At 29.6% G+C, this 13693-nt stretch overlaps 1 protein-coding gene across 1 annotated transcript in view; it reads left to right on the plus strand.

The window, feature by feature from the left end:
• LOC129907525 (probable serine/threonine-protein kinase DDB_G0267686) overlaps positions 1 to 13693 on the plus strand; it is a 121567-nt gene that overhangs the window by 85695 nt on the left and 22179 nt on the right. The window contains exon 3 of the mRNA XM_055983800.1: positions 10435 to 10619. Within this exon, the coding sequence (XP_055839775.1) occupies positions 10435 to 10619 (185 nt within the window). The remainder of the gene's footprint in view (positions 1 to 10434; positions 10620 to 13693) is intronic.

A 13693-nucleotide genomic window follows, 5' to 3' on the forward strand; every position in this document is an offset into this window, starting at 1 on the left:
CCATTCATCTTAAACCATTTCGATGCATCTTTGTTTAATTATATCTTTTCATCTCGTCTACACAAGATACATCTTTCTATCTTCGTTTCAATCAACATCTGTGCGTCTTCTTAAAGACACCTCGAAGCAGGTGGCAATTTCTAGGCCTGATAAGCATATGGAGTCTATTTCTATGCAAACACACACAAACATTTCTGCAGTTTAAAGAAGAGCCCACATTTTTTAAACCGATAACATTAATTTTGTTTTCCTTCTTCTGTTCATTCAAATAACCTCAAACACCTGAACCAGATGTATTTTCCTTGTTTCGTCGGCGGTGGTTGTTGGTGTGATGCTGTATGAAGAAGGAGATAATGTGATATGGCAAAGGTGTTGGCACACGCCCTTGTTTCTTTTCTGCTAAGCAGGTAGTAGCGGGCATATAGAAGATGATGATCTAAAGAAGAAGATACCCCGCATTTTTCGTGTTGAATGATAATGTGATACCATTCCAGGTGTTTTTTTTAGAACTAGAAATTGTGTCCTTATGAAGGAAAACACAACACAACACAAAGAAAATTCAAATAAGAAAGAAAACCCCTATAACCAAACCATTATTATATTTCTGAGCTGGAGCGAATTCGTTTTTAAGAGACTTTTAAATGGCTCCTTTGCATCCGCTTTCTAAAATTTTCGTCCTTAATGTGAAATGTTGCGGAAATTCTTCTTCTTCAGCGGGTGGTCTTTCATTGTCTGTGATGTGAAAATTCATAAATCACCCAACTAAGGTAGAGGTATATACTGACTCGTAACAACATCTCAACAGAAAACCATAGGCATCACGCAGCATGAAAAATGACTAAACACAAAAACCATGCCCGTAAGGATGTGCTAGAGTCTGCTGCACAAATAATATCTAGGTGGCAAAACATCATTCATGGTTGAAGAAAATAAACGGAATTGTTTAGGGAATCCCATCTACCCATGGATGAATGAATGAATATAGCTGGCAATGGTTGTTTGTATGGCTTGGCTATGTCTCTGGCTACAACAACTATGTAGCATGCGGCAGCCAAGTAGAAATGGTAATGGTGTTTTTTGGTTATTTTGTATTTTTTTTTTCTTTTCCCAAATTTTGGTTGCGTTTATAAAGAGGATAATAAATTATCCTTTTTTACTATAACATTTGAAGCGATTCTAGAATAGTCAACGACTTCAAGCTGTGTTTTTCTTGGATTAAAAATTAAAAAAGGTGGTTACTTCAATCTTGGTAGGAAAATTTAAGGTTCTTTTGCTTTTTAAATTTTATCCAAGGTTTTTTTTTTTCAAAATCCACAATTTTTTAAATTTTTTTTTATTGTTTTAGAAAAATAGAGTGTCAAATTGGTTTTCGAATGATTTGAACCATCGATAATTAGTAATCGAAAGATTACATTCATTCATTTATTCATTCGAATAAAAACTATCGAATAAAATTATCGAATAAAAACTATCGAATAGAATATCGTATAAAAAACTATTTGAATGAAAAAACTATCGATTAACCCTTTCGAACCCAAGCTATGAAAATCAATATTAAAAAATGTTTTTTCGGTATTATCGGGTCAAATAAATCACAACTAAGAATTATGAATAGCAAAAAGTTATTTTCCAAAATAATAAATAGCAAAACTAATGTGTTTTTCTCATGTTACATGTAAGTAAAATGCACTGCCTATGACAACCAAAAAAAGTCGGAGAACTGAGAAAATAACTTTTTATGAAACTATAATAGGTATATGCTACTTCTTCTAAGCAAAAAAAACAAAACACTTTCTGCATTAATATTTTTTATATCTTTTTTTCAAAATTATGACCATATATAAAAAAAAATTTTTTTGCTAAAAAAAAAAAAAATTTGAATTTCAGTCCCTTTCTAAATAAAAAAAAAATTAAAAGTATGATATTTGACTAACTTTTTGTAATAATCCAGTAACTAAGCATTATTATCATTCAATTAAGCCATCGAAACCTAAAAAATTGTGTAATTTAATATTTTTTACGAATTTTTAAAAAAATGTTACATGAGAGTTACGCTGGGTCCGAAAGGGTTAAGAAAACTATTCGAATGAGAGAACTATCATATAAAAAACCTATTCGAATGAATAAACTATCGAATAAAAAAACTATTTGAATGAAAAAACTATTGAATAAAAAAACTATTTGAATGAAAAAACTATCGAATAAAAATAGTAACTAAATGAATGAATGAATGATTTAAAACTATCGAATGAATGAATATTTAACAACTATCGATAGTTTGATAGTTTTTATTCGATAGTTCCCATCACTAGCTTTTTGGACTTGACCAATACTGTGTCCGTTTTTGAATAAGACTTTTATTTTAATATATTTTGCTGACTAGAATTCATTTTTAACAACTTCTAAAAATGCCTATATGTACATTTATCTTTCAAATTGTGAAAATATAGGTCTTGTAAAATTACCCCGAAAAATACACAGGACATCACCAAATCTTTAATTTTAGCCAAAAATCATAAAGTGGTAAAATATTGTTTGGAAATCTTAAAGAATTTACTTCCTCATTGAAAAAAAAAGCATCCTTTCGTCCAACATTTTGTTATGAAGTCTTTTAACTCTTCTTTTCTAAACCAAATGGAAAGTTACTAAAAAATTTCCTTACGGTTCCCCATTATTTGTTTTTTGTATCTAATAAAAAAAACACCCTTTTAACCATGATAAAAATTCTTATAGAGAATTCAGATTCTTGGTTCCAATTTCAAATGTAACATAATTTCTGTATTTCAATGGGGTACCCGTACCATTTTTATTATTTAGTTTCTTGCAATAAACCCACTTTTTTCTAGACCTTAAAAAAAAATTTAGACTTAACGTAATTCCTATTCCTATGGCAGAAAAGAACTATTTAATAAAGTTTGTAAAGTTAACATTTATACCATTTTTGAGACTTATCGTGGATTTTTCCTTATTTCCCAAACAAACAAAACAAAAAACACCCTTTCACCTTTAAATATTTTGCTCGTAAACGACTGAGCGATTTTAATCAAAACATTAAAATAAACGTTACATAAAATTATTTAAAAAAATTACAAAAAACACATTTTTTGATTTTTACAAAATATGTAGGTATTTCAAATTTTTTTTTTGAAAAATCGATTTTTTTAAAACGGGTGGAAGAATTTTATCGAAATTTCGTTTTTATGTGTTGAATAATATTTTCTTAGAAATGGCATACCAAGTTTTTTTTTTAATGTTAGAAAATTTTTATGTATAGGATAAAAAATTATTTAAAAAAAAACTTCTCTAACGATAAGCATAAGAGCAAGTACGTGCGACCCCAGTCGTGCATTTTATTTATGTACTCAAAAACCATAATGTGTTAATACTTTAATACTTATTATAGAATTGACTCCCTTAAAAAAAAAATATTTGGTTACACACAAATGATTTTTTCAATAAAAAAAAAACACCCTGTTAACTATGATTATTATAATATCTTATTGTTTCTCTAAAACATTTTTTCTACATCTAAAAAAAAAACATTCCTTTACATGAAAAATGAATAGACTTCTTTTATTCGTAAATCCCATGGCAAAGACAACATTAAATTTTGCATAAATAAGGTTAAGGATTTAACCCATTGCTTTGTTAGGACAACACTAAAAAAAAAAAAAACACCCTTTGCATCTAAATCATTTTTGTAGACTGCTAGATTCTGATCTCTATCAATTTTCATAGGGTTATCATTTTATTCTTTTCTTTTCTACAGATTTTATTCTTTTCTTTGAAAAAAAAAAACTCTTTAGATTCTTAGTTCTAATAACAAACGGAACTTTTTGACTAAGTTTAAAAAAAAAAAACACAACAAAATATATGTCAGCCATTTTTAAAACTTTCTCACAAAAACTAAAAAAAAACACCATTATTTGAGAAACAGTATTTTTCTATGACCCTCATTTCAAATACCATCAAAGTACCTCAAATTTTTTGTAGTACTGATTCACAACTTACGCAACAATTTATGATTCTCCTTCTTATTAAACAGCTGCGCGACCAAATGGCGGGCGTGAGATAGTTTTAAAAATAAATTGAATTAGTTTCGCCTTGATTGTGTTGCTTTGCTCTTTCTGTAATATCTAATAAAATTGGCAAGAAACAGAAACTATTTCTCTGCAGCAAAGAAATTTTATTAATAGCCGCCACTCAAACATGCATTTTGCAGAAAATTATATAAAACAAAGAACGTGTTTATTCGATTCAATAAACAAAATACAAAAAAAAAAAAAAATCTGAAAAAACTTATAACAACTCAAGGATGTTTTTGACTTGCTCGTTTGCCTAATGTTTAGTTTTTTTTTCTCTATTTCTATTTAATTACCCTTTGTTAGCCGACTATTAAGTATCTTGTTAAAATATAAAATACCACAATCATCATACAAACAAAGGTCTAACAGAAAGCTTTCTATGATGGCTAGTATAGTAAATGTTTTTGGTTGTGGGCTTGAAGTGCAAATATAGACAAACTCAGAATGAAAAAAAAAAATTAAATATAAATAAACCTTGAACTAGTTTCAAGCATAAAATTACAACTTGAAACAATATTTAAATAAAATATAAGTGCTCGACTAAGCCAACACAGATGTCAGGAGGAGGGCCGCTCGCTATAGGCCGCATGATATTGAAGTCATTGTCAATGACACACGTTGTTTAAACGTGTGGGGGCTTTTCTGTTTACATTTAGATATAATGAGTATTTTTTTTATATTATTTGTAGTACTACTTTGAAGTGATAATTTAATATGATTGAACTGTGGGTACTTTAGTTAATATTAAATACCAGGATACGAGTTCAAAAATATAGGTAAACAATCTCATCAGCTATAGGGAATTGATTACTACCCGACTACGGCAAAGACTCCTTTTGCGTTTTAATAATTTTTTTTACTGGTATGTAAGTTCATATGTTCCATCATAATTCCCTTATTACTTATCGCAATTTGACAATTGAAGTTTCGTTTGAAGCGTCTTGGTCATCCAATGGTTAAGGGACATAGAAGGCAATCATTAAATTGCATATGACGCCCTCTAGAGACAAATGACAGAAACTAAAAAAAAATATTTTTCTATGCTCTTCAAATACTTTATCACGAAGTAGACCCAAGAACACTCTTTTTATTGTGAGATGTGATTTTAAAAATAATTTTATTTTTGAAGTGAAAACTACTTTTTTAGTATCGTAGTGATTTGAAACACGATGAAATGAAAAAGCGACAAGAAAAATCAATTGATTATAACTTTTTTGTTTTAACAGATAAATAAATGAAATTTAAACTGTAGATATGTAATTGTATAAACTATTGTGCAAAATTTTAATTAATTTCGTATTCAAAATCCTGAGATAACGGTGAAAATATGTTCTTTTCTATACACCTTATATCTTTTGATCTAGATCACATACAAATTTTATTTACGTGCTATTTATGTAATCTTAAATTGAAAAACTTTAAAAATACCTCAAAACACCTGTGTGGATCTGTTGCCGATTACCAGCCACCAGTGAAGGAAGTATCGTAATCTTAGTTTGAAATTTCAATATGGTTGGCTTTAAAAAATGTTTACTTTTTTTGTAGGAATGGTAGAAATATGTTTTAGGCGTCATATATAGAAAGTAAAATAATACGCTCTCAGATGACATAAAATTTATTTAAGGTTGTCATATACAAATAAAAGGTGATGGAATAAAAAAAATGTAGATTTTTTCGATTTTTTTTTTGCAAGAAAAATGTTTTTTTAAGGTTTCACTTCTACCATGTGTGAATTGTACATGCATATGATTTTTTTTATCAATTTCAGTTCTTTAGTCCATATTTAAGCAAAAAGAAACCCATTTATTTTTGAAAAATAAACGTCCTGTTTTTTATTTATATCAATCTTAGTCTCTTTGTCTCCTCAATAACCTGGACCGATATTTTACACAATTTCATTGATTCTTTTCAATCATATCTCCATCGTCATTGATTTTAGATTTTCTATCTACACAAAAAAAGAATGAACTCACCACAACAATAGAGAGAACAATATTGCTCCATTAAAAATGATGAAGTCCCCCGAAAAAGAAACACAATTTATAACAATCTTCTTTATAATAGCTCTTTTTGATGAAGACCCAAAGACCTATAGCTTTAATGGATTTCTTTCTTTTTCATTTTTATTTTCTCTAAAATATTATTATTTATTTTCATCTCAATTCAATTTGTTAACATATACAATCCGTAAAAAAAAAATGAGTTATTATCCAACAACCATCACACACACGAGTTATTGTTATTATTCGTTTCATTTTTTCATTCTTTTCATTTTATTTTTTTGTTCTTTTCATAACTCCATTTGGAGGATTAACACTTGAAGTTTTTATTATTTACAGGTTGTTTTGTGGGGAGGGGGTGGCAACATTAACATCACCAGCTTAAGGTAGATTCTCGCCATAAAACGACCAAAGTTTAAAAGTCAAAAAAAAAAATATTCTGACAAAAAATGTTATAAAACAAAGTAAAATGACTTTTATTGGATAACATCGACTTAAGAGTTTTTTTTTTTTTTGTTTAACTTAACGCTAAAAAAAATGTAAGAGAGAAGGGAAATGTCAAATTCACCAGAACAAGAATAATGCCTGGAGGTGTTAATGGAAATTGCTTGTTTAACGTTGAATTCAATTTTTTTACACAATAACAAACGAAAAAACTAGGTAACTCAGTTTCAATTTTTAAGTTTTAATATTTATTTTTGTGGAGATATAATAATAAAAAAATTGTATGAAAGGGATGATGCTTCATTTGGGGTCTGGTCTGGAATGACGTTTTTTTGAAAAAATGTGAATGAAATTTAAAAGTGATTTCAGAAAAAATGTGGACTCAGACAAAGGTCCAAATTTTGCTAAGAATTAGACTCTGAGATAGACTCTTACACAAATCTAGAATATACTATAGGTACATAAGGACGAGGAAGAAGGCAAAATTGTCAGCCGCGAAGCTCATTAGATAGTAGAATAGTCAAGGAGGTATCAGTGAAAATTAGAATTAGTTGAAGGGCAGTTAAGTTAGTTAAGTAAAGTCTCCTAAATGTCTCCTAAATGTCTCCTCATGTATTAATCACGGACGTTATAGGTTTGACGATTTTGCCATTTGTTTGTCTTTGTGCCTGTATAACAGTGTATATACACCTTGAACTCAACTAAACCACTGAAAAGATTTTCTTTAATCTTTGAAATAACAGTATTGGGTGCTTCCCAAGGGGGGGAATTGAACATTTTTAAAGAACAAAACTAACGCTACCTGTTAAAACAGCCTTAGAGATTTTGATTAAAGGTTTTGTCTATAATATTGCAGAAAATATTCAATTTTAATAATGATGCAAAAAAAAATAAAATGCACCTCCTGTTTTCGAAAATTTGATTTTTCAAAAAAAAAATTTTCAAAATTTTTTTAAAAATCCAAAAATTATTTTTTTGGAAATTTAATTCTTGGTTCATATTTAAATTATATAAATGCTTCTTCACAAAAAGTTTCGTTGAAATCGAATAAGCAGTTTCGGAGATAATCGGATTTGAAAAAAAAAACGGTTCTATGGCAGGTACCGTTAATAATGATTTTCAAACAAAAATTTTTTAATTTGAAGATAGACCTTCGCTTAAAACTACTACTTGAATTTTTTAAACAAAATCGTTGGAGCCGTTTTTGAGATATTTCAATTTTACTAAAATCGGTAAATGACAAGTACCGTTATTTTTGGTCCAAAAAAATTAATACCAAAAATCCCTCTGGAGAGTCGCCAAATAACGCTACATACCAAGTTTGACATTAATCGGTAAATCCGTTTAGGCTGTAGATCCTTGTACAGACAGACAGACAGACGGACTTCCGGGACCCACTTTTTTATCATTGTCTACCATCGTAATGTCATGGAAAAATGTTATCTCAACTTTTTTTTTTTGTACGAATGCATAACTTGATATATAGTACCTATATCGCAAGTAAAAAATACTTTTGGATTTCAGGTTTTCGAGATTCTGGTTTTCGGGATTCAGAAATTTTCAGAAATTCTTCAATTTTATCGAAATACCTACTAAATAATTTATCCTTCAGGAATATTAAAGTTTTCGATGTTTTATTTTTATAGGATCTCACCATAAAACAAAAACGTACAAAATTCAATCAGAAAACGAATTTTATATAGGAGTGCTTTTACATTTTTTTTCACATAATTTAACCTGTTTTGAAGGCTTAAAAAAATTGATTTTCTAAAATAAGTAGGTACTAAAAATTTTTAAAAACAAAAGTTAAAAAAAAAACATAAATAGTTTTTTGATTTTTTTTTACAAGGAAACTAATTTTATAAGAATTGTAAAAGAGAATACATTTTTTCAACAATGAAAATACCCTTTTGAATGATTTTAATCTTCAAACTGAGTAGGTATGTCGTATACCTAGTTTCTTTTATAACAAAGAATTTGTGGAATTTTTTTTTTTTTTAATAAAAACTAAAAAAAAAAAAAAATTGGTATGACTTATGAAGAAAATATTATTCAACACATTATCAACCCGTTTTCAAAAAATTGGGTTTAAAATTGAATTTTTTTTTTAAATCCAAACTTAAAAAAAAAAACTAGAAATTTTTATATTATGCTACTATATAAAAATTAAGAACGGCCTATGACCGCCCTTACAGCAAGAATCCATGGGTGGCGGGCTCCCCAGACATAGTATCTAAAATAAAAAATTATCAATTCAGAGTTAATCCAATACTGTGTCACTTTTTTGTATTCTCATTCAAGTCTGAATGTTAAAAAAAATAATAGATGAATGGTTTAAATGAATCGTTTATTTCAGAAACCACATAAGTCCATGAGCATAAACTTTTCAGGAGCAAAAAAAAACTTTTTTTTACTTAAAATTCCACAACACTTCAAATTTAGAGTATGCCGAGTTATAATCTGGCCTAAGATGCATTTAGAAACCTTTAAAATATAAACTTTTTTTTAGGTCTTTGCGGGTTTTTAAGCCTTTAAAGTCGGTGGACTTATGTCGTTTCTGAAATAAACGAAATGTTTGTGGTAAAACTTTTGTTTTTATTAAGCTATAGTTTTTGAACCCTACTTTCGATTTAAATAAATTAAATAGCAGTAGATAGAGTAATTCTTTACCTTTTTATAGATATATAACAAAAGGGGGTGCGTGTCAAGATTGCTGCCAAAATAATTTAAAACTGGTAAAAAGTCATGTATTTAACAGTCAAAAATGTTGTCACCGGGTGAAAATTTTCCATATATTTTGAACCCTTTTCTTTCAGTTTTCGTATTTTGGGGGGTCTGACATACCTAATTTTTTTTCAGAAGATGAATAACTATACATAATTTTTTGTTTTTAATATTTTTTTTTTCTAAATTAAGTACATTTTTTTTTAAACTGCCCCTCCTCGCTTAAACGAGAGGTAATAGGCCCTCCCTCCCGTACGATTTTTTTCTTGGCTCGACCAAACCTACACGCTCTAGCTTTTTGGCACATTCCTATCACCCTGTATGTCCATGCTCTCATTCATGAAGCTGAAGAAGTGTCGTCTCACTTAAGTTTATGTGTGCCCTTAATTATGAAAGTGGACTAAGTCACTCCTAAAAATGGCATCAAATCTAACCTAAAAATAATTATTATTTAAAGGGTAAAGTTTATTTGAAAGCTAAATTGCAGTAAATTAACTTCTTTATTGCTCCTCTAGTGATTGCATAAAAGAAATATAATTAAATCGTTATAAGAAAACTATTATGTAAGTTTTTCTTCAAACAATGCAAAAAGTGACTTAGTCCACTTTCGTAATCATGGGCACATGTATCTTTTTATTTGTTAAATATGTATATTTAACTAATTTTATACGATTTGTAAATCATTTAATCATATATTCATTATTATCATTATAAGTAGGTATTGTCATTTTGTCAACTAGGTTCTTTTTAGAACTTTCTAGCTCCTAACTTTTAACTACTTCCAAAAACTACACAATTCTACGTGATCTTGTAAATAATTAATTGTATTGGCGGAAAACTTAAATACGTAGATACTTATGGCAACCAGCAACATGCCACATGTCAATTTATTCAAAAAAAAAAAAAAAAAAAAACAGCAACAAAATTAGTATGCGAAAAACGTAAATTGCAACTTCAACGTGCCTAACACAATCTAAAAGCTATCTATAAATCGAAAGTAGTTCAAAGCCATATTGACAAAAGAGAAAAAAAAAAAAATACATAAATTAAAAAAAAGTAAAGAAATAAAACAAATAACTCATTCGTATTTTTAAGAATATTTAATATTGCGACTTATTTATGACTTAATATAGATTTTCTATCTATTTTTACTTACATATCACATTTTTAATAATTTTTAGATCACCTTCGGAAAGATCAGGGAAGGGATGCTGTGGCCAATGGTTTGCCGGACCGCCATTACGTGCATTAATTGCTGTTGTTGCATTGGGTGGTGTGGCGTGCGCTTTGGGTGGTGCTGCATTGGGGGCGACAGGATTGGCTGGCCCACCATCATCACATTTGACAGCAGCGTTGTTAATGATTGGTGAGTAATAATTTTTTTGTTTGCACCGAAATAAAGCTTAATGCCCGGTTTCACCAATAAGTGAAAATTTCATCAAACCATTTTATATTAATTAGCCAAATGATTATTCTAAATTAAAGTCTTGAGAAAATCACTTCAATTTAAAAGGTTTTTTTTTTACAAAACTAACTTCATCAAGTCCCATTGAAAAATCATTCTATTAAAAAAATATCTCTAAAAGCTTTTTTTGTCATTCCAAATGAAGTAGTTAGCGCAAATGCATTTAAAAGAGCTCCCTCCATGCAAACGAAGTCCATTGAAAAAAAACCTCTAACAAAATACACTTACCCACGGGCTCTTAACTCCATAGCAATTAATGAACTTGAAAATCTAAATTCAATAGCAAACATAAGAGTGAATGAATGAAAAAAAAGGAAATTCCATTTCCAGCGTTATTTCTAGTTCAATCCATTGTCCAAATATAAAAATGTACAAATTCACCCCCTGGCCACCCTTGGGAATGGTGAACATTATTTTTCCACCCCTCCTCGGCCTCGTGGTGCATATCTCTCTAGTCAAAATCAAAACAAACAGTGAGTTTGTTGGGAAAATAAAAAAAAAAACCGGAGTCAACAACATATTCGAAGGTTTTTAGAGAATTCGACTCTTCAACTAAATGGAAAAAAATCGTAAACATTTTTACCAAAAAATATGGTAACTTCGTCTCCCAAGTCCTGTGGAGAGGGAAAAAACAAAAAATAAACAAGATCCTAAACCATTCACCTTTTATGTAGACATCCAACGACTGCCATTGACCGATTTCAATTAAAAATCCTCGCCGCGCTGTTATAAAAAAAAGCGCGGGTCATTTTTCGTTTCATTTTTTTTTTTTAATTTTTTTTTAAGGTAAACGATTATGTATATCCACTCTGCCGGATGAAAGCTCAAAGTTAATTGAGCCATACCGGATAACCACATCGAAGTGGTGATTTTTTTTTTTTTCATTTCTGTAGGGTTTTTTTTTTATTTTATTAATTTATTCCTCGCGACCGTGATAAAAATTTGCATACCAAACTGAGTCTGCTGGCGAGTTGAGTGAGAGAGTATCGTTCACCCAGCACGTTGAATTATTGTTTATTTTGTTTTGAATTAAAAAAACAAAAAAAAAAAAAATAATATAAAACTGAAACGACACAAGACTTACACTCTCTCTGGCATAAAGTCCTTTAGAAGCAATATAACTCTCTGCAAACGTAATCAATGAAGCGGCAAATTTTCGAAATAGTAAAATAAATATTTTTTCTGTCTCGGAAATAATATTAATTGATAGCAATGGTCCGTCACATTAGTTTGCTGGCCAGCAGGACCGGATTAATGGAGCAAAGAGGTCCTAATAGGTTTTGCCTTTAATGTTCTTAATATGAAATAACATATTGATTTTGCTGCCGAATAGAATTGGGGTCCCAAGAAAACTAACGTTTATTTAAGGGAAAATATTTCATTTTTGCACAAAATTATTGTACACTAATTTCTTTGACATTATTTATAAGATTAATAGTTTTCCATTTAAGATCTTTTATCGCACTTAAGACCCCAGAAGTCTTTCCTTTTCAAAAAAAATTAATTGGATGAATATGAAGGTTCTGTTTTAAATTGAAAAAGATTTTTCTCTCAATTTTCTGGCAAATAAGCGTTGTCTTTTTAGGACCCTAAAAAACCTTTGTTTAGACCTCCTCTCTGGAAAGTTCCTTGGAAATAGACTTTTTTTGTGAATTTTTCATCAGAACCCTAATAGCCTATCTTAAAGGAAAGGAACTTTGTTTACACATTTTCTTTGACCCCCTGAGACATCAGCCCTTTCGACTTGAGTCCCATATGTCTTTCCTTTGAGTTCGTCTTGAAGAAGCTATTTGGACAAACATAAGAAGGTTCTGGTTTTGAATTTCAAAAAGATTTTTTCTGAATTCTTTGAATTATTGGGACATAAGGGTGGTTCAGTTAGGACCCCAAAAGTTAAGCTTCCCTTTTCAAAGAACATGGGCTATTCTTTTAAGTTGCCAAAGACAATAAATATGTTAACTTAGATTTACTCAAGCAGTTTGCCGTACATAGATTTTTGTTAAGGGTCTTAAACATTTTTTCTCTTGGTTCCATCAGATTTTCTATTTAAGACCACAAAAGTGTTTCCTTACTTAAGCTTTTCAAGGAGTTTTTCGTAAGCATATTTTCTTAGTGCTGCTTCGACATGAGCTTTTTGGCTTAAGACCCCAGTAGCGTTTTCTTAGAGTTGCTCTTAACGAAGACCCATGGGTGAACATATGTAATGTTTATGAGTTCCAAAGATTTTTACTGTAAGGTTCACCTCTAAAATTCGATTAAGGGTCAGGGTTTTTCATTTAGGACCCTAAATACCTTTCTAAAGAGTTATTTAAGTTAGTTAGGACCTCAAAAGTTTAGGATCCCATTTTAAAGAGTTCTGGATTATAGACTATTCTTGTTAGTTCCCAAGTCTTTTAAATTCTGCCTCTGTGATATCAAGTCTGTTTTCCCTAGGACCCGTAAGATATTTCTTTCAATTTTTAAGGAAGCGACTTCAGATTTTCAATTTAAGACCCAAAAGTGTTTCTATTTTTCATAACTTCAAGTTATTTTTGTACCTACATATATTTTTTTTTGTCTATAAAGCACATACATCCAAGTAGTAAATAGTCTGATGCACAGCATGTCACAATTCTCGTTCAACCAACAAATTTTATTAAGAAATGCACAGAAACATTTTCAGTCTCAAATTAGTCTTACATAAAATTCAATTAACAAAAATTAAAATCTTTACGCCACCTTACTAAAAAGACTAACATTCATTAAATTTACATAATTTCCTTTATAAAAGTGGCGCCCGGGACAAACAATCTTATAACTCAACGCCACTCAAAGTTAATTTACATGCAATTTGGCAGATATTCAAGTGTGACGCAAAAATTAAAAAAAAAATAGACAAAGCATACAAAAAAAACTCTTTTGCTTTGACCTCTATTGTGCGTAATAGAGTACATTTTTGTGTAACTGTAATTTGTCTGATTTGACGTTGATAAATG

This window comes from Episyrphus balteatus, chromosome 1 (assembly GCF_945859705.1).
Source record: "Episyrphus balteatus chromosome 1, idEpiBalt1.1, whole genome shotgun sequence".
Lineage (NCBI taxonomy): Eukaryota > Metazoa > Arthropoda > Insecta > Diptera > Syrphidae > Episyrphus > Episyrphus balteatus.